General features: G+C 31.9%; 2 protein-coding genes across 2 annotated transcripts; both read left to right on the forward strand.

Annotated features, from left to right (window-relative positions):
* Positions 1-12,549: 12,549 nt before the first annotated feature.
* LOC139503073 (uncharacterized) lies at positions 12,550-19,127 on the forward strand. Its single transcript, XM_071292745.1, has 2 exons — positions 12,550-12,618; positions 17,297-19,127. Exon 2 carries the CDS (start codon positions 17,377-17,379, stop codon positions 19,090-19,092), a length of 1,716 nt encoding a protein of 571 aa, XP_071148846.1. The 5' UTR covers positions 12,550-12,618; positions 17,297-17,376; the 3' UTR covers positions 19,093-19,127.
* Positions 19,128-20,195: 1,068 nt separating this feature from the next.
* On the forward strand, positions 20,196-21,910 carry LOC139504169 (transcription intermediary factor 1-alpha-like). Its single transcript, XM_071294233.1, has 2 exons — positions 20,196-21,156; positions 21,738-21,910. The coding sequence occupies exons 1-2, from the start codon at positions 20,196-20,198 to the stop codon at positions 21,908-21,910; spliced, it is 1,134 nt and encodes a 377-aa protein (XP_071150334.1).
* The last annotated feature ends 1,399 nt before the right edge of the window (positions 21,911-23,309 follow it).

A 23,309-nucleotide genomic window follows, 5' to 3' on the forward strand; every position in this document is an offset into this window, starting at 1 on the left:
TCAGAAACAGTTCAAAGAGATTATTCTAAAGCAGAGATCAAGTTAAGTGTAAATGTTGAATAAGCTTCTAGCATATCAAATCACACAAAATATCAGAACCCTATCATTTCTGTCATCAATACAAGTGTTCTCCAGAGATAAAAGATAAATTTCAACCAGTGAATAAGCCATATGGTACTAGAATTAAACATCAGCTCACTTTACAAACCTTAAGACAAAATTATAAGCATTCGCCGAAAATTGGAGGGTTTGTTAGCATTGATAGCATGTAGAACTTGCATTACATTTCATAAACAATGCGTCTCCGGAGTGCTTTTATGGATGCTTCTTCAGCGGCTTCCGCTTGATCTCTGATTTTGAAATGTCGACTTATTTTTTTTGTTTTGTTTCGCACTTTTCTCTAATGGTTGACATTCTTCCTACCCCAATGAATGAGAAAGTGAGCTTAACATGCTAAAGTGGAAGAATCGGAATTACAAATAAATAATCATGCATATTATATATACACTCGGAAGCATCTGTATTTTCTTCCAAAAATCACTGAACGAGTTAACAAATACTACACTATTGCAATTGCTATTGTGACTATGTTGAACGCATCTATCCCATCGAACACGAGATAAAGGATACAACAGATACAGTTAAGTCGGCCTTTATCTTGACTAACATCTACACATTGACAATAAAGGTCTAAGTAAAAACATTCTAGCAGCGCCTGCATACTGAGTATATATCTCCAAATTGATACGGTTTTCCCGATCTTGTATTTCCTATCAATATATGATTTTCTTGGTAGAGGGTTGCTACTCACAAGGAAGCTATTAACCCAAGAGTTCCAAATGGTGAAGTTGAAATCATCCCTTCGTAAATTTAACAGACGCCATCACGAGCCGGTTGGCCGTTATGGAATAAAAGTTTCACAGATGATATCGGATTGGTAACATCAATCCCCGTCCCTTTGCATGAATGTGACCTACCGAAATAGACTATTTACCGGGTGTGTAATAACATAAGCAACACGACGAGTGCCACGTGTAGAGCAGGATCTACTTACCCTTCCAGAGCACTAAGATCACCCCAGTTTTTGGTGGGGTTGTGTTGCTAAGTTTTTAGTTTTCTATGTTGTGTCATGCGTACTATCATTTGTCTGTTTGTCTTTTTTTTTAGCCATGGCGTTGTCAGTTTATTTTCGATCTGTCCCTCTGGTATCTTTCGCCCCTCTTTTGCAAACAAAGTTTACCTTATATCCTCCTCCTGCGTTGTATCATATATTTCATATTACATCACTTATGAAAACAGTTTGTGACTGAGGTCAGACTAAGATAACCGTTGACAACAAAATTATCTGCAATAGTAAAAAAAAATGAAAATAAGGTATATATTGCATGTGTCCGAAGCGCTATTCCGGGTTGATCTTAATCATTTACGCTCAGAGCCTGATATTTGAAAGACGAGGATGTAAAAAAAAACAGAAACAGTTGAGGAGCTATTCGACCAAGAGAACAAAAAAAATAAGACAACATAGTTGACGGTCAGCAGCAATTGGTGGACTTGAAATATTAGGTTTTTTTTATTTAAATATTTAAAATTGAACAATTGAAGGGAATTAAAGGAACTGCAGAATCAAAACTCCTTTTTTTTTGCAAGCACGGTTTCTAAAAAAAAAATCGAAATTATATCTGTAATTACCAATGTAATTTCAACTGATCTTGCGCTTTAATTTGCATATGGACAGTCTTTTTGAAGATGTGTGCGATAAGGATGATTTCCGTTACAATTATTATTGATTCTAATCACTTATCAGTGTCACCAAACGGATATATAAAAGAACTGACGGTATGATCCTAGTATGGGACATATAGTTGAACACTAATTGATGAGTGTATCACAAAACACCTGTATATATACGGACTGGTCCATGATAAGCAAACCGGTTAAACCCCGCCAGTCAAGTGAAATAAATCAAGTATTAACATCGGAGCAGTTAAAAGTAAATTAGAAATATATTATAATTGCTTCCTTTGTTGAAAAACCATTTAAAAACAAATAATATAAAGGTCATACAATTATTCAAGCATTTAGGAGACAAAAGTCAAAACATAAAAGCGCTTTTAATGCTGAACTCACCTGAATGTTTGAAAAGTCCTTGATTTATCCTTTGTCTAAAGCGTTTGAAAGATAAAGAATTTTGAAGACTTCAAAATGGCGCAAATTTATATTTTATTTATAGTTAAATGGCAAAAACATCAAATGTTTCTGTTTTATAAATTGCAATGAGAATTTTATTTAGAGAAAGAATCATACCAAAACAGGAGGAAACATCAGGAATCTTTTACGTGAGTATTTCTTTATATTTGACTTGTTTATCTAGTTTTTATTTGTATGAGAAAATGTAAACAAAGTTTCTACTGGATCCATATGCTCGTGTACAAGTTCTATAGCTGATATGTATGTTCAAACAGCTCAGTCAATTGTTGATTGTTATACATTTTTTTCAATTATTTTTTTATTCATATTTTGGACATCTTCACTCGCCTGTCCAAAGCCAAACTGATCCCTCTTTAGGTTTGTCTTGTCTTGACTTAATCTTAATGGTTTATATATTGTTTTTAAAACAAACGACGTATAATATATGTCGACACAACATATAATAAACAAAACTGCCTGGTATACAATATGAATTTGAAGTATACAAAAGGAGGATGATAACAAACATTTAGCGATAATACCGTGTCATAAACATACAAATGCAGCTATTGTGTTTCTTTGAAACCTACATGTAAATAAGTACCTGTGTTACTTACTACTCTTAAATCAAGATACAGGGGCAGATCCAGCCATTTTCAAAAGGGGGAAAAGGGGGGTCCAAACATAAATTCCAGGAGTCCCCCCTAATCCGCCCCTGAGACATAATATACATAACACCTCATATGTGAAATATTTTACATTTACTGTATCATCGTACAATTTCTAAAACTAAAACTTTAGCATTTTATATCATGTAACTTTAATATAATAAGAACTTGTTCAAATTTCGAAGATTGCTAAAATTTTAGTTTCATAAATTAAATCGTTTTTTGGCAGCTAAAATTTTAGCCGTAAGAGTTTTGAATTAAAATTTCTGTAGGCTAAAAATTTAGTTTTAATATATAAATTTATTGTGTATTATATATAAAAAGGGAATGCTAAAGTTGTAGCAAACATGTTATTTCTTTTCTTTTTATTGCAGGATGATACTAAACCAGTTCGGAATTGTTTTTTCTTGTTTCTTTTTATCGATAAATTGTATTCAGCTGAATTATTGAAAAGCTGAATGCAGTTTCTCTGGCACAAAAGAAATTAAGGTTTTTCAACATAGATGCGAATTGTTTCTCTTTATGGAATGGTTATTTAAAAAGATATATGTAAGTAATCATACATTAAATTTAAAACACAAGTTTTAGCGAAAAAACATAGATTTTTAGCCATTTTGCAATGATTCAAAACAATCCATTTTGAGAATGAAAATTGCAGAGTATCAATATTTATTGCAGTCCGTTATAAACAAACGACAACTACTGTACATCAGATACATGTTTTAGGTATGTGACTTTGTTTTTTTCCATGCTTAAACGATTAATTACTTTTGAACAACGGTATGCTACTGGTGCCTTAACTTACTTTTGAAAATTAACCGTGTACATTGTACTTTATGTATATTTTGCACGGATGTACCAAACACGATAGATCACTTACTGTGGACTGTCATATTGTAGCAGACCTCTGGCACCATCTGAACGCTAGGATTTTTAAGGTAACACATATTCACAATTCCACTTAATAACGAGTTGGTTAACCGTTACCATGGTTACGGAATAACTGTTTCATAGATGATATCGATATGTTCCTTATGTCTACAGTCGCCTTCCCTTTTCACGAATGTGACTTTCCGACTTATACTACTATTTACCGAATTTGTTTTTTAGACATGGCGTTGTCAGTTTATTTTGTGCCCCTTTGGTATCTTTCGCCCCTCCTTTGTTGGTCTTTATGAATATTTGAACTTATCTTTCAATTACGTAATTTCACATTTAGATTTTGGTTTTTTTAATTTCTTATGATCAAAGATTCAAGATAAAACGCCCCTTTCAAAGGTATTTAAAAATCATATCTAAGACAATTTAACTTTTAAATGTGTTCTAGGAGCCATGGATGAATACAGCCTCAATGTTAATCAGGAATTTTCAACGCATACATGAGATTGCAGATGTATTCAAATTATTATTATATTAATGAAAATGTTGTACTTCGTCCATATATTGTATTATGTTATATCGTATTATTTTATTATTTGTTTTTTTCTATCGGTTGTTTGATTATGTTTATGTATCTGTCTTATTGTAATACCGTGCCACTATTGATGAGTATATGTAAATGCCTGTCAATACCTGACGAAGAAAACAAAAAATTTCTATAAAAAAATACTTTACAAACATTCCTACAGTTTTATTTCGTCACCTGGTCCGTCGTCACCCGTCGTCGTTAACTCTTACAATTTGCTTTCCCTCTGAAAGTACTGGGTCAAATGTTGCCTAACTTGGCAACTTCATTTGGGTATTCAGTTTTAAAAATGATTCCAATCTCTCAACCAACCAATCAACATTGCCGCCATGGCTAAAATAGAACTTAGGGATACATTTTTGATTTTTGCTTATCTCTCAAAAAAAACAAACCATTTACATATAGAGCAAATATGGCAAGGATAACATTGTTTATAAGGAAAAGATCTATATGCCCTGACATTTTCATACAAATCGGACAACCGCGTGTTGAGTTGCTAACCCTGATTTGGTAATTTAAGGATTTTTTTCGATTTTTATATGCCAGTTAACTGGACATATTCTGGTATACCGATGTCTGTCCGTCCGTCCATCTGTCGTCAACATGGCCATTATTTAAAAACGCTTGAACTATTTCAAATGAAACTTTGGTGAATTGTTTGTATTTATAAACTGCTGAGACAAATTGAACCAAACTTGGTCACAATCATTAATAGTGTATCTAATTTATAATGTGTCTAATGACCCCGCCTGACAACCAACATGACCGAAATGGCTAAAAATATAAATAGGGGTAAAATGCAGTTTTTGGTTTATATCTCTGAAACTTAGGCATTTAGAGCAAATTTGACATCGTAAAAAAAAATCTAATGTTCAGCAAAGTATGATCTACAAATAAGTCAACATGACCAATATGGTCAATTGACTCTATAAGGCGCTATTGCACTTTAAGGACAAATTGAACAAATTTCGTAAATCTTTGTAATCTTGTACATAAGTCTTCTCCTGAAATAACTGAGACAAACTAACCACACTTGACCACAAAAAGCATAACGGTACCTAGTTTTCAAAATGTTTCCAATGACCCTGCCTGCCAATCAAAATTCAGACATGGCTAGAAATAGAACATACGGGAAAATGCAGTTTTTTACTTATATCGCTTGAAACTAAAGCAAAAGTATAACGGTTGCATTATTGCATGCATCAATTGTAAATATAAATAATAAGTGAGCGACAGAGGCTCATTGGAGCCCCTAGTTTTATTTATTACGAACAAGTTCATTGTATGTTTAATATTAAACTGATTGTAGTATCTTTTAAAGTAAAGCAATAAACAAATAGTTAAAGACTTTCAAAAACAATCATACAATATGATTAGTTCTTTGGTATGCAACACCTTCTAACATAATATATCCTTAAGTCCTTTAGTCTATTATACTTTAGAAATAATAGTTTTTATGACATTGAAACTGGATCGTTTATTTTTTTTAATTTAAATGTCATTCATTCAATTCTCTATATATATTAAGCGAATTAAAGTACATAGCCTTGATGCGTTCATAGTTAGATGTTAGAAAGGATTTGAATCCAACCATTGAGAAATAATACACAATACTTGATGTGATCTTAATTTGACTTTTGTGAGATTGAAAGATAATTTTTTTTATGTTATTTAGTCGTTTGACTGTAGTTTACCTTTACACGTTCTGAAAGAGGTTCAACCTGATGCACACTAATGTATTTTTGCTTTCCTTTTTGATATTACAGGTAGTTTCGATAAATAATTGATATCTGAAGTCTATATATTTGAAAATCAAAAAGCTTTTAGACACAGTGAAGAGCTGAAAATAACAAAAAATAGCTGAAGCCGTTGTCAAATACAGACAACAAACCAGGCATATAGTTGATATGGACATATTGCTATAAAATTTGTAAAAATTTGGTTCCTCAGAAGAAGCTCATCAATAATTTGTTTACATCATCATTTAACTTAGAAAGTACCATGATGGCAAATTATTGGACACAACCAGCTCACCACTATCCTTTAAAACAAATTAAAATATCCGGAAGGTATAAAAAGTGAGACGTAACATTAACTCATTCCAGCATCAATCCGAATTCCGAAGGCAAAAAAAAATAAAAAATATCCGGAAGACTCCGTGTTCATACAATTAGTATTTCATTGTAATCATATTACAAATTGATAATAATCACAGGGAATTCGGATTGATGCTGGAATGAGTTGATGTTAGGTCTCACTTTTTATACAAAGCTTGTTTGCTTTTGAATACCTTATAATGTGGGTCTTAACCCTGATTGATTGGGTTAACATCTCTTAGCTATATATCTTAATAAATGTAATGCTACCTACTTTATCGTCTTACTTACTGCACTTACAGGTACACATTTCTATAATTTATATTTAAATACTCACCCTAGCAGCAAATCAATGTATATAGTAGAATAAAATTATCACACTATTTGTCCGTATATTTTGGTACAGAATCCATCTTTATAGAAGATCAGAATTAAAACAAGAATCGATCTTTTTTTTCTTTAATACACATGCACGTACTACATTGTACTAATAATCCCTTGAACTCGTATATCGTTCTAGTATATATTTTAATATGTTGTAATTCATGCTTGAGCTGTTAAGCGTAGTACGATGTAGTTAAATTAATTTTAAATATATGACTGATGCGTTTTAAAAGGGTGATTTTAAGGTAATAAACAATAAAAACTTTGACATACATTCTGAATAGAAATCCATGTAACTTTTGAAAAAGCTTCTGATGAATAACCGATTGCGTCTGAAGCGATTTTGAAAGTTCTTTTTTTAAAGTTAGTAACCGTAAAAAGACTTAGTTTTCTTCAGTTTATATCTAAAAGAGGGACGAAAGATACCAAAGGGACAGTCAAACTCATAAATCTAAAACAAACTGACAACACCATGGCTAAAAATGAAAAAGACAAACAAACAACAGCACACACGACACAACATAGAAAGCTAAAGAATAAACAACACGAACCCCACCAAAAAACTGGGGGTTATCTCAGGTGCTCCGGAAGGGTACGCAGATCCTGCTCCACATGCAGCACCCGTCGTGTTGCTTATGTGATAACAAATCCGGTAAAAAGTCTAATTCGGTAGGTCACAGTCACATTCATAAAACACTCTATTTTATCAACTGAAAATAGTTTTGATTAAAATAATTAATTTACCTAACTGTATATAGCTGGTTGATGAACTTATCAATGTTTAGTTTTTAAACTCCCAGTAGCAAGAGTCCTAGGTTTAGGTTATAATAAAAGTCAGGTATCGAGTGTATTGGTTTTTAGGTTATTCAAATAATATGTGTTCGTGGTCCCGCGGATCCGAGTTAAAGTGTATTCCAAACTAATAATTAATCTCATTATCTGGTCCTAAGAATTCCTGTTGAAGGTTACTTAAATCATCATATCTAGAACGTCTGATTGTTGTTTCAACCATCAGAACCTTATGGTCTTAAGTCAAGGGTATTGTAAATATCAAGTTTCCTAAAAAAAACTTTCGATGGAACCCTGGTGACTGTAATTAAAAACATCACGTCGCGAAGGCTCTTTATGTTTGCTAATGGCTAGAAAAGATTTTTCATTTATTAACCAACAAAAGCATTTTGCATAAGGGAGTGCCACTTGTTTGTTGAAAAAAAACCTTTTCTAGACGTAGCAAATATTTTGTCAATCATGAAATCAAACATCTTGATAACTTCAGTTAATTAGGATTTTTGGTTTTAATCATAGTGACTTTTTATCCAGATTTATGAAAACAAGAGGTGGTGACTAGTAATCACAAACAGAAATATTGATAAAAAATGCAGACCTCAAACAATTTAAGATTCACTTTCCTCTATAATAGTGTCATGAATTTTGGAATACTGTTTTGATAAAGATATCCATACAACATATGTTTGCAACACAAACAAAATCGGACTTCTCGCAGACTTTTGTTTCAAAATCTTGCCGCCACCCGATAAATATGTGCCAGTAAAATAATCAACAAATAAATAGAAGATCTTTTTTTGTGAAAAAAAAAATAAACCCAGAAAATTATTAACAATAATAGTGCTCTGACGAATAACTAGACATATAGAGAACGAATTCACGAACTAACTTGATTGTAGGCTACGCCAAGAACTTGTTTTAGACAAAATTACATTGCAGGAATAAATGATATTTGTTGTTGTTACTAATCAATAAAAAAAATCATGATTTTGCTTAGAGTCCCATTGTTGATGTTAATTATGTATATATATTTATGATATAGCGAAATTTATTTGACCACAAGATTTTTTTATAGATATAGCAATTAATGAAACTGCAAAAAAAAAACTGATGTGGCTGTATAAACACATATATAAGATAAATTGTGTAAGAAAAAAAATCACAAAATACTAACCTCTGAGGAAAATTTACAACGGAAAGTTCCTTATCAAATGGAAAAAGCTCAGATACATCAAACGAATGGATATCAACTGTCATATTCCTGACTTGGTACAGGCATATTATTATGTAGAAAACAGTGGATTAAACCTGGTTAATATATAGCTTACTAAACTGCTCACATGTATGACAGTTGCATCACATTTTTTATATTGACAACGATATGTGAACAACACAAACATACATAATAGGTAAAGATGTCAAAAATACGAGAATAGCATTCAACATAATGTTACAAAATGTTTAATAAATAACTACAGAATTAAACAAATATGTACCAAAGAAGCACAAAGAAACATATAGACAAAGCACATTCGCAATAATGAAAGACAAGAATACTACAATCTACAATATCAATAACATATTTACGGGGTGTATTAGCATTTGTATATATATAAAAAAAAAAAGTGTATAGACAAAGCACATTAGCATAAATGAGAGACAAGAATACAAACATTATTTTGAAACAATAACACAAATTCGGGATGTATATAAGTACATAGCCACGACATATATATCAAAGATACACAAAAATCCATATAGGCAAAGCACATTATCAAAAATGAAAGAGCTGCAATCTCTTGAATACGGAATAAGTTGGGAAATGTATACCCCAAATGCAGGCGAAGTTGGTGTATTGCTACTAATATAAGGTGAGGGAAATTGATAATCTTAAAATCAAAATCGTCCCGTTTGCCATACATTTTGGTACTGAGATGACTCTGTATGTCAAATTTGATGTTAAAGTCTTTAAAATGAGGCGGAGAATGCTACGGCTGTTTTTACTTTAATGTTTAGTTCTGGCGAATATATTAATGGAACCCAATCAGGAAACTTCGGATTGTGAGTGGAAGGAACGTCATCAATATTTCTGAATGTGAAATATAATAACCTGGCTTCGTTTATCTTCAAGATTTTGACAAGTGTCTAAAGGAACTCCGATTCATATGAAAATAAGAAAACGTTTTCTCTATTTAAATCCCAAAGATATTGAATGTGGAAAATATGAACCAATAAAGTTATATGTATGGTTTGTATTCAGAAAGCCTATGCAAGAATCTTTTACAATGTAAGTAATACATTAATTACAGAGCATACATCATTCAATTGCATTAGCATTCATGACTCTGAATAAATAACAATATATTTTAATAAACCTAAAGTTTGTGACAGTAATTTGTCAAGCTTTAATTTATGATCAATTTTGGGGGGAAAACTTCTTCAATCTATTTAATTTAGACAATGGCCAATCGTTGATTTTAAATAATTGTCACATGGTTAACTGTTTATCCGTCACTAATTGCCAATTTGGTAACGCAAGTATTCCAATGAACACGTTCAAAATTAGGTTTTAGTTATTAAAATCACACAGGAATTAATTAGTTTCAACTGTCATTCATTCAAGCCAAACATTTGCATTTTCGAGTCATTAATGCAGCAATACATTTTATTTTACATGCAACATGTAAATAATTTAGGCAGAAAATAAAACATTCATTCTTGAACTCATAGGGATGATTTGTTATCTTTTATTTTGTCATCAACGTCGCATTATGTTTGATACATTGCTGTTAACCAAGCAGGGTCAGCTAAAGCACCTTTAATAATTTGTTCTTCTGTAGTTAACAACTTACTTAATATTTTAAAATGTAAATCGTCTTGATTACTCAAACATCTGTTTGTTTGAGCTTTCATTTTGACATACAGTTGTTGTTGCTTATACCATTCGAATTTTTCGATGACATCTTAAAAAGTCTATTTATCACGTGTTTTTGTATATTTAACTTAAAAGTCAAACTTATTTTGTATACGTGCGTACAACCACTGCACGGTTTACGCATCGAAGTAAAGAGATGTAGTTTGCTAGCAAATGATAAAATTATCCATCAGATTTCAAATACATAGTAAGTAGAAATATATATCTCTGTACGGCGTTCAAGAATGAGAAAAAATCCCATATCGTATAGTCGATTATAAAACGCACCAGCTTCAAAAATGTAAATTGTTTCAAACATGTAAAGAACAAAATAATTTAAAAAAAACATGGAGCAGGCACATTTAGAATGTTGCGGGGTTTCAAGTGTCTGTGAGCACTCAATCCTCGTCTAATCAAGGACAGTATTGTAACAGCACAATATATAAGCAAGCTGTGAAAATCAGTTGCAAATTGGCTTAACCTAAAAGATCGGCAAGAAGACTAAGTACAAAAACAACTAACATAAGCAGATATAGTCACAAATATACATTTAGTTCAAAACCATTGGTGACTTGTAAATTAAATTGTCTCCAAGACAAAGGTATTAATTCGTAGACATAAGAAGGGTTTAGTAAAACTACATTATAATTAGTTTGAGAATTGCATGACCATATGCAATGTCAAAATATATGCAAACAGTATAGACAGGATGTATGACTATCCGTTCATATAACTGTACATATATAAGACCAAACATCAACCTGATTCGGACGGGAGGACGGGAGGATAAACAGACAGACGCATACACCGAAAACTTAATGGGCGTTTTCTATCAAAGGCAGTGCTAACAAATATCCATGCTAAATCATATTGTCAAGGATGTAGATTTTATTTTAAAAAATCTATCCTTCGTTTGTGGCTTGTTTCTGACATCCTGAGGATCACCAGAAACCTCATTATGACTGTTATATTCAAATTAATTCTGTTCCCTCCCTTGTCATTTGAGTATCTTCTAATTAATCATCAACACAATAAGTATAAAGGAAAGGCGGTCCAGTCTGACATTAGAAAGGTTCAAAACTAAAACTAATAAGATTTAAAAAAAAAAGAAGGAAATATTAAAAAGAAAAAAAAAAGGATATAAAAATAATGAGATTTGGATGATTACAATGAGAAAATTACCCACAAGGACCAAAGGACACAAGATATATTATTATAACAGTTGAAAAACAATGCGAGAAAACACTGCAGCATGAGTCATACTTAAAAATTAAAAAAAAACTAGTATTTAGACATCAAGACATCCTTCGTTTGTGTTGTTATAGATAACTGTCGCATTGACATATACATTTGTATATACATGTTGCAGGATTTTCTTACTTTTTATTTCTGTAAACCAACTAATTTTCGCGGATACTTTATTTCGCGTTTAGCCCTTTCTATCCAATTTCACGGCGATTTAATTTCGTGATTCTCAAAATTACTTGATGTATTCTAGTAAGAAAATCCAAGTTCTACATATTCGTAATAATTAATTATAAGTTGTATTGAAAATTATCTACGATGAGTGAATTTTTCAGTTCTTTTTCTATATGCTGCGTTTGATAATTGATGATGATTAAAATAGCGATACTTAATGTTTAGTAAATATATGAGTTAAAATTTATTATTAGGAAATTAAAAATATGGCCATATTAATTCATAAACACTTGTCATTAATGTATCGTCAAACATGTGCACCACATCGAAAAGAAAGCAATGACAGGACATAGATAAGTTTGATTTAATTAAATGAATTGCATATTTTCCCATTTGAAAACATTGATATATTGTGAGGTTCTTTTTCATTTGATCTCATAGAAGATGCAAACAAATTAATTGTACATAAAAGAATGTCTGAGAATTCACCTACAAATATTAGTGAAAATTGTAGTAATGAACATGAAAAGGGGGGACAACAAATTTCTAAAACATTTTTAAAAAACTATATGACCTACTTCGTATTGATTGTTTATACACATGTACATATGTTACCACAACAGGTAAAATCAATAATTGTAGATAGTGTAGCTTAAACCTTGTACACAACATCTCAAAGTCGAACAAAGATACAAGCAGGTAAGAAAAGAAGTATCAATAATGGATCCTAACTTAATAATGGTCAATATCTGTGCTTGATTTGTATTTGAGCAACATGTCAGATTATCGAAAAATATACCAACCAGGAAAAGAATATTACACATAACAAATACTATGCATATAAAGAAAATAGTACACACAATTTGATGGCGTTTAAAAAAGAACATATATATTATTTAGGTTATATTTTGGTTAACGAATTAAACATTAGTACAGATTCATTAGAAGGTTTTTAAAACGAAAAATATAACGATTACTTAGGTGGTACGTATGACCTTATATTAGTATGCCATTCGTGGCATGGTTCGATAACATGTGCGTACATTAAAGATATACGTGTATATGTGTTTTATACATGCTGTAGACATATATAAATTTGAAACCGCACCGTTATTAAAGACGAAGATGTCTGTATAATAAAACAATGGAAAAGGGAGAGTCATTAAATCATATGCATGTGCCTGCTAATACACTTTGACGTTTTAAACAATACTGTCACGAAAAAACATTACGTTGCTGTCGTCATAAAAACTTATTTCCCAAATTTTGATACATGTAATTTAATTATAGGTTGCACTTTGTAATTACAGCTGTTTCTCAAAACACGCCTCTTTTGGGGAGATCTTGAATATTCATAGAAAATTTATTTTGTTTACATACAGGTTCCCAGTTATGCTCTCTGTGTTCCATCTCACAGAGACATAACTTGGGAATGTTACCAGTAAATAAACATGTGCATATTGTTTTACATTGAAATCTGTGGTAACCTTTCATTCGAGGTAGGGGTAGTTAAGAAAATTAGTGTTAGTTTAAACTCTGAGAAGTTCGGGGCATCTAAACGTTGAAAATATGCCGCACAGCCCTATATTTTGACCTTTGAAAAAAAGGTGGTGCATATGAACTTTCAATTCTAGGATAAGATTTTTTTCAAAACTTCATAGTTAAAGTGGTGCAGTTTTAGCCGTAAAAGGAGTTCCTATGGGAAATTGCATTGTCAATATTTACAGAAATGCAACATATATAGGGTGAAAAAGTGGAACATTCAGAATTTAACCAAATTTGCTTTATTTCATAGATTTTTGAAGTTTTATAAATATTAAATGAAGATGGCCTTATATATGATGACTCAGCATAAATTCAAAGTTTACAGTATGCATAGTTTACTTTAAGTCCTGGATACAAAATTAATTCATAATATTTGAATATTTGTAAGTTAAATTGTTAAGAAGTGCTTATATTTACTCTTCGCAGTCATTGAAACTCATAGATCCTTCCTGAATATAATTTATAGGGTATTTGTGTCCTTTCGATAACCCAAAAGTAAGCCGCAACACCTAAATCTGCCTTTTTTGTCACCACGGCATATTAAATACAAGCTAGAAAAACAAAAATGTCTCAAGAAAACTTACAATAATGTTTTATATCCTGAATATGTACTAAATATTCCAAATTGCTAGAAACAGCAGAATGATTTAGGCAATTTGAGGCCCCAGGGGCAAAAAGCATAGAAAATTGTCTACCCCCTGGGTCATAAAACAAATAATTTAACTTGTAAATGCAATGATTTTATGAATTTTAAGTTCTTGTTCTTAGAAAACAATAACTATGCTTGGAAGTTATGCCAAAATTAGATGTTAGCAGTCATTTTTACAACATTTTAAGTGAATTTATATCTCAGACTGGTATCTGCATACATACAACTATTGTAAAATATGGCTTTGTTTGAACACTTCTAGTATATATATAAGCTAAATTGTGTCAGATATATGGTTACAGATGATACTGTTGTGACAAGAATTCTAAATTGACCATTTGAGGCAGAAAATGTGTTCTTTAATTGACAAATAGGCATACAGGAAGATGTGGACTGGAGACAGAGGCTGGATGGGATACTTCATATAATCTTAAATGTTGGAATGATTGACTGCTAAACATTACATTTATAGTATTCTGATATTCTTTCAATATGTTATTAAAACAGTTTTAAACAGGTTCTAGGCATTTTTTTTATCAGAAAATATGCAAATAGGGTAAGCTGGCAATAGTTAAAGTCTTGTTTACAAATTGTTTAAAACCTTGAAACAGGGGAGGGGGTATAAAATGTATAGTAAAGAAAAACTAAGAGTATACACAGTGATTTCTTTAAGACTATAATTCTGATAAATGAGTATTAATGCGAGAAAAACTGATTTTAGAGAGTTTTCTATTTTAATAAATGTCTGTATAGGTTGCACTTTGTAAAAAACAGCTGTTTCTCAAAACACGCCTGTTTTGGGGAGATCTTGAATATTCATAGAAAATAAATTTTGTTTACATACTGGTTCCCAGTTATGCTCTCTGTGTTCTATCTCACAGAGACATAACGTCGGAATGTTACCAGTAAATAAACATGTGCATATTGTTTACATTGAAATCTGTGGTAACCTTTCATTCGAGGTAGGGGTAGTTAAGAAAATTAGTGTGAGTTTAGACTCTGAAAAATTCAGGGCATATAAACGTTGAAAATATGCCGCACAGCCCTATATTTTGACCTTTGAAAAAAATTGTGGCGCATATGAACTTTCAATTCTAAGATAAGATTTTTTTCAAAACTTCATAGTAAAAGTGGTACAGTTTTAGCCGTAAAAGGAGTTCCTATGGAAAATTGCATTGTCAATATTTACAGAAATGCAACCTATAGACTTAAAAATGTTGAATAACTATTCCAAATTTTAGGAAAATTTGTAATTTATTTTACAACAAAAAGGTTTTTAAATGTGTAAAGGCATTCTTTTTAAATGTTTAAATGCATTCTTTTTTAAATGTTTTAATGCATTCCTATCTGAAAGGTATAAAGGTATAACAATACAAAATCCTTGACAGATGACGTCACATACACCCGTACGTACCTAAATCGTTTTGAAAACTATACACAAAAACACATATTTTAAAATACAGTGTTTTGCCATTATGCAAATCAAAGGATGAAAGATAAACCGAAGGAATGACGAGAATTGAAAAAAGATTGTCGACTGGAGGAGCGTCTCTTGTTGTTTATATATTATCCGTCATGCGAATTAAAACAGTGCCACTTTAAATTTGTATATTTGAAAACTAAAGAAATCGTTCAAATATTAAAAAAAAAAACACGTTTCATTGCAAAATTTCGGATACATCATTAGTAAGATTTACGCTTAGATCACTTTGTAACACTGTAATTAGATCTTTGAATATTGTTTTATTAGTATTAATATTAATTTTGTTATCGGTGAATTAGAACCAAATTTAGTAGCACTGTTATATACATATGCACATTCATGGCTCTTCAATCTGTTGATACATATATCTTGTAATTGCACACTGTCATCTTTTTTCTCTGACTTTTATGACGTCTTTACACGTAATCCATTGGATGTTATATGTGTACTGATTGATAATTTTGTCTTAGATACACGATTTTTTTATTAGTTGTAGTTGTCTTCGAACTAGTTGTCAGTTAATACGAGTACTGTCAAAAATGTTCTAATATAAGTGTATTGTTGTTGTTGGGCTATACCAGTTGCCTTCCACGTCTACTACATGTATGTGTTTTTGTTAGATGTATTTTTAATTGTATTCATCTGATTAGTTAAGCATTTTTCAACTGATTTTTTAAAAAGTTTTTTCCTATGTTGTACTGTTATACTACTGTCCGATGTAAGGGGATGGTTAAGCGCTAGTTGAAAAGCGGGACGAAAGATACCAAAGGGACAGTCAAACTCATAAATCTAAAACAAACTGACAACGCCATGGCTAAAAATGAAAAAGACAAACAGAAAAACAATAGTAAACATGACACAACATAGATAACTAAAGAATAAACAACACGAACCCCACCAAAAACTAGGGGTGATCTCAGATGCTCCAGAAGGGTAAGCAGATACTGCTCCACATGTGGCACCCGTCGTGTTGCTTATGTGATTACAAATCCGGTTAATAGTCTAATTCAGTAGGTCACATTCATGAAAGGGAAGAGGATTGTAGTTTCGACGTAACGAACATATTCGATATCATCTGTGAAACGGTCATTCCATAACGGTCAACCAACTCGTGATGGCGTCCGTAAAATTTACGAAGGGATGATTTCAACTTCACCATTTGGAACTCTTGGTTTAATAGCTTCCTTGTGAGAAATGTTTAATCCTACTAATTACTGTATATTCTTGTTTCAAGTCAGAAACCTATTATTCGGTGGTTGTTGTTTGTTGCTGTGTACCATATATGTTTTTCGTTCTTTATCTTAATTATAAAGTAGGCTGTTAGATTTCTCATTTAAATCGTGTTACATTTGTCCTATCAATTACTGTTATAGCTGACTTTGTGATATTGGTTTTACTCACTGGTGAAGGACTATGGTTTTACGGTGACCTATAGATGTTAATGTCTGTGTCATAAAGTCTGTTGTGAAAATTTGTCTCATTGATAAGCATACCACATCATATTTTCATAATTGCTCTCAAGATAAAAATAAAAGGACACTTTCTGCATTACTTAAATTTTGTAAATGGTTTGACAGGGATAAAGTGTTAACCATCACACCTTTTTTTTTATTTTTTTTTTCCGATCTAAGCATTTCAAAGAAGAATGTATATTTTGCTCTTTAGTTAGAATATTATTTTATATTTATATTTTTTTCTAGATTCAAAGTGTAGAGGATAGGTATTTTCGATATTACATGTAACAATATAGGACCCTAACTAAGACAAACTATTTATAGGAATGGCTACTATCGACAGTACACCATTTTGCGACATTTGCCAACACAGGGACCTCAACAAGTCAGCGGAAGAATATTGTCCACAGTGTGAAGAGGCTCTTTGTGGTGACTGTACAGAACATCATAATATATCGAAATCAACAAAATCACATCAGACAATCTCTATCGAAAAATATAACAAATTACCATCCTTCATCAAGCAAATTAGCCATAACTGTCAGGAGCACGGCTGTATCCTTGAATTTTATTGTAAATCTCATGACTATTTTTGTTGCAAAATTTGTTCAATATCAGCTCACAAAGAATGCAAGGAAATCATTTATATAGAAGATTTTCTTCCGCCTTCAAAAGGACACCAATCAGTAGCTTTTGATAACATTGAAAAAGTACTAAAAAAAATCGAAAGTAACATTTCTTCTGCTATAAAGGACAGAAAAAGAAATTTGACTGAATTACATGAACAGAAGCGAGTAATTTCTGAACATATCAAAGACAAGCGTAACGAAATTAATGTACTTTTAGCCCATTTAGAAGAAGAATTACTAGAAAAGGTATCTGCACTTGAGAAGACAAACTGTGAGAAAATAGCAGAAGTAATAACAAAATTGGAGGACGAAAAAGAAAAAGTAGGAGGAGTTCAAAAAGATGTTGAATCTGTTAAAATGTTTGCATCCGATTTGCAAATCTTCATGGGAACAAAGGCATTCCAAGAAAGTATTTCAACCAATGAAATCAACGTCCAACAAGTATATGGCAACGGGAGCTTAAACAACGTGACAATGAAATGTACTTTTAATGAAAAGCTAGAGGGGTTTATAAAAGACATAAAAACATTTGGTGATATAGAAATTAATAATAGTGAAAAACATGTTTCTTTTTCATGGAAAGGTGACAAATCAGCACAAATTTTCAAACCAAAGTCAGTAGCAAAATCTATTGAAACCATAAACGTCAGGTTAGAACGGAAAATAACCATAGATTGCTATGGTCTGTCTGGATGTGCCGTGTCAGAATCTGGACACATGCTTTTTCTACAAGCATACAGCAACAGAATGATGAAATATACGCAAAATGGTGAATTCATTTCAGAATCACGTATCAACCCAGAGGCAAATGGCATTGGGTATGACTTTTCAGTGATCGATTCTAATACAGTAGCTGTATCAAATGGTGGAAACCATCCTCAACAGATTCACTTGATTGATATAAATAGTACAAAAACGAGTCAAGTTTTTCAACTGAGGGACTGGTGTTGCGGTTTAAGCTACAGCAATGATTTATTTATTTGTTGCACGTATCATAATGGCATAAAAATATATGACAGGTCGAACTCTAACGTCCGGATACTTCCAAATTCTCCCAAATCGGCGGATGATACCTACGTTGCCTCAAATGCAAATCGCATTTTTCATACCAATTGGCGTGAAGATTCTGTTGTGTGTTACGATTTCAGTGGGCAGGTACAATGGAAATATGTCGATTCCAAATTGCTTAGAAAACCGTTCGGCATCACACTAGATGCTAATTCGAATGTTTATGTTGCTTGTTTTGACTCGAACAATGTAGTCGTGATATCTCCAGATGGAAAACAGGCGAAGGAGCTCATTGGAGCTAGTGACGGACTTGCAAATCCGCGTGCCTTGTTCTTTCATAAAACAAAACACTTGCTTCTTGTAGCAAACTATAATAATGGCGCCTTGGTGTATGATGTTATTTAAAGCATAAACATACAATAAACCTTTTACAACTGGAATCACATCTTTGTTATCATGTTCAGAATTAAATCAAAGCCTTAGAGTAATTTTATCAAGCTTATAGAATAAATCCTATTTTCAGGCTTTAATGACAACTAGCGAGCCATCTTACACACATATCAATTCCTCTTTTATAGTGAATAATTCTTAAGTCACTTTATTGGTAACAAAAGTAGTCGAATGAACACGGTCATTATAGCGTATTTATTAAAAAGATGCAAGATTGCATAGTACTACTACATAAGTGAAAAATGTCTGTCTTTAACTCAATAACTTCCTGGGCAGTCGGTTGAAATTCGTAACTTTAAAAGAAATAATAAAAAATAGTTCAGGAAATCATTTCGTCTTGGCTCTTAAACTATATGTCAGTAAATGCAAGTACTGCCAGATATGTACTAAGTGTCTAATTCCTAATTGTGTCAATCTGATGAGTTAAAAAAAATTCAGCTGATTTATATACTCTGTTCCTATGTTGTACTGTAGGTTGGGCGCTAGCTAATATATTTAATACCGCAATTTTTGGTATATTCTTGTCTCAAGTCAGAAGCCTGTCATTCGGTGATGGTTGTTTTTTGCTGTGTAGCATAATGGTTTTTGTTCATGATTTTGTAAATAATAAATTGGGACGTTAATATTCTAGTTTTATTTGTTTAACATTTATTATTTTATAGCTAACTATGCGGTATTGGTTTTACCTCTTGTTGAAGGTTGTACGGTGACCTACAGTTGTTAATATCTCTGTCATGTGGTGTGTTGTGAAAGTTTGTCTCATTAACAATCATACCACATCTTCTTTTTATACTTACTCCCAAAGTAAAAAGGGACCCCCTACTGTATCTCTTATTTAAAATTTTAGATAATGGTATGACAGGGAGAAAGTGTAAAACCACCACACATTTTTTTTAGATTTTCCTAGCATATTAAAGAAACATATATATATGTTTGCTCTTTAATTAGAATATTTTTCTACATTTAAATTTTTCCTAGATTCAAAGTGTAGAGTGTAGATATGTTCGATATTGAATGTAACAATATAGGACCCCAACTAAGACAAACTATTTATAGGAATGTCTTCTAACGACAATACACCATTTTGCGACATTTGCCAACACAGGGACCTCAACAAGTCAGCGGAAGAATATTGTCCACAGTGTGAAGAGGCTCTTTGTGGTGACTGTACAGAACATCATAATATATCAAAATCAACAAAATCTCATCAGACCATCTCTATAGAAAAATATAACAAATTACCATCCTTCATCAAGCAAATTAGCCATAACTGTCAGGAGCACGGCTGTATCCTTGAACTTTATTGTAAATCCCATGACTATTTTTGTTGCAAAATTTGTTCGATATCAGCTCACAAAGAATGCAAGGAAATTATTTATATAGAGGATTTTCTTACGCCTTCAAAAGGATACCAATCAGTAGCTTTGGATAACATTGAAAAAGTACTGAAAAAACTGGAAAGTAACATTTCATCTACTATAAAGGACAGAAAAAGAAATTTAACAGAATTACGTGAACAGAAGCGGGTTAATTCTGAACATATCAAAGACAAGCGTAACGAAATTAATGTACTTTTAGACCATTTAGAAGAAGAATTACTAGAAAAGGTATCTGCACTTGAAAAGACAAACTGTGAGAAAATAGCACAAGTAGTAACGAAATTGGAGGACGAAAAAGAAAAAGTAGAAGGAATTCAAAAAGATGTTGAATCTGTTAAAATGTTTGCATCCAATTTGCAAATCTTCATGGGAACAAAGGCATTCCAGGAAAGTATTTCAACCAATGAAATCAACGTCCAACAAATATATGACAACGGGAGCTTAAACAACGTGACAATGAAATGTTCTTTCAATGAAAAGCTAGAGGGGTTTATAAAACACATAAAAACATTTGGTGATGTAGAAATTGATAATAGTGAAAAACATGTTTCTTTTTCATGGAAAGGTGACAAATCAGCACAAATTTTAAAACCAAAGTCAGTAGCAAAATCTATTGAAACCATACACGTCAGGTTAGGATGTAGGATTAACATTACTCGCGAAAGTATTTCTGGATGTGCCGTATCAGAAGCCGGAACATGATATTTCTTCAAACACAAAACAATAGTTTGATGAAGTATGCGCCTAATGGTGAATTCATTTCAGAATCACGTATCAACCCTGCGACGAGCTTCATTGGGTATGACCTTGCAGTGATTGATTCCAATACTGTAGCTGTATCAAGTGGTGGAAATTCCCCTAAACAGATTTACTTGATTGATATGAATAGTACAAAAACGAGTCAAGTTTTTAAACTGGGGGACTGGTGTTGCGGTTTAAGCTATAGCAACGATTCATTTATTTGTTGCACGTATCATAATGGCATTAAAATATATGGCAGGTCGAACTCTAACGTCCGGATACTTCCAAATTCTCCCAAAGTGACGGCTTATACCTACGTTGCCTCAAATGCAAATCTCATTTTTCATACCAATTGGCGTGATGATTCTGTTGTATGTTACGATTTCAGTGGGCAAGTACAATGGAAATTTGTCGATTCTACATTGCTTAGAAAACCGTATGGCATCACATTAGATACTTATTCGAATATTTATGTTGCAGGTTCTGACTCGAACAATGTAGTCGTGATATCTCCAGATGGAAAACAGGCAAAGGAGCTAATTGGAGCTAGTGACAAACTTACAAATCCTCGTGCCTTGTTCTTTCATAAAACAAAACACTTGCTTCTAGTAGCAAACTATAACAATGGAGCCTCGGTGTATGATGTTATTTAAAGCATAACATACAATAAACCTTTTTACAAATGGAATCACATTTATGTTACTAAATTTAGAATGAAATAAAAGCCTTGCAGTAAATTTTATCGAACTTATAGTATAAATCCTATTTTAAGGCCTCACATGACGACTAGCGAGCCATCTTACACACATACCAATTCCTCAAAACAATAGAAATATATTTCTATCTATCGATCACTGTTTCGTCAATGCTCAATCGTAATTATAATCACATGTTTTATAGTATGTGTGTCAAGTATTGTCAAGTCACTATATTGGTAACGGTCATTATAACGTATTTGTTATTCAACATTCAAGATTGTTTAGTTCTACTTTCTAGTGAAAAGATGTTGTCTTTAATCCAATACCTTCCCAGGCAGTAAGTTGAAATTTATAACTTTAATTTTAATAGTTTCAAAAATCAAATTGTTTCCGTCCTGGCTTTAAAACTACATCATTTCGAAATTTCCGTTGAAGTTTTTATAAATTCTTTTAAAAAAAATCTAAAAGTAAGAAGTACTAAGCTATTGGAAATATAAAATAATCAGACCCTTTTCTTCAAAATTTTATGCAAAAGTTTAATTGAAATTAATTGATAGAATGATTGCTACTTGTCCTTATGACGTAGTTTGTCGTTTTTAGTTAAAAAAAATTATAACGAGCAATAACAAAGGGAGAAATGTTATATGTCAATGAGGCAACAACCTAAAAAAACAAAATTAACCGAAAATCAAAAACAGGGCTACATACTGTCATTAATCATGCACACGTGTTCAATAGCACACGGTAAACGTCAATGATATATGTTACTATAGTAACAGAAACAGTATGATGGAGGGCGTAGAATTCTGAAGAAAAAAAACGTTTCTCAAAATTTGTAAAAAAGATTTCTTTTTTGTACCAAAAAAGGGAGAAACATTATAAATGGAGAAGTAAAGTGAAAAAATCAACTGTTGAAAAATTAAATGATGTCAGTGAAGTAAATGAAAATAAAGATATCGGTGACAGCAGCTAATGTTTCTGATGTCAGTATCCAAAACCATTTCTTAATTCGTAAATAAGCATGTCAGATGGAAAACTTTCTAGTTGGATAATGTTAATTAACAACGTAAAATTGACTAAAGATAGTTTTTTTCTTTGCGTCTAGTGGCAACAACTTTCGCATTTAAAAAAAAAAAAGCAATTGATAATAAAACACAATTTTTGCATATCGCCATTGACAATAAGTAATATTTATAGAAGGGAAATGGGGGTGAATCTTTCAATATCTGATTATACTGGTTTCTTATTCTTTTCGACAATTGGTGTGAGTCGACAATCATATCACATCGTATTTATAAAGCTATATTTCAAATGAGAATCATCTTCGTTCGAGTTAAATAACAGATGGTTTCAA

Source organism: Mytilus edulis, chromosome 14 (genome assembly GCF_963676685.1).
Source record: "Mytilus edulis chromosome 14, xbMytEdul2.2, whole genome shotgun sequence".
In the NCBI taxonomy this organism is placed as follows: Eukaryota; Metazoa; Mollusca; class Bivalvia; order Mytilida; family Mytilidae; genus Mytilus; species Mytilus edulis.

Coding starts and splice junctions, on each gene's coding strand:
- LOC139503073 (XM_071292745.1), top strand. CDS start 17,377: ATGGCTACTATCGACAGTACACCATTTTGCGACATTTGCCAACACAGG.
- LOC139504169 (XM_071294233.1), top strand. CDS start 20,196: ATGTCTTCTAACGACAATACACCATTTTGCGACATTTGCCAACACAGG. Junction 21,157..21,737: donor CATACACGTCAGGTTAGGAT/GTAGGATTAACA, acceptor TTTATGTTGCAG/GTTCTGACTCGAACAATGTA.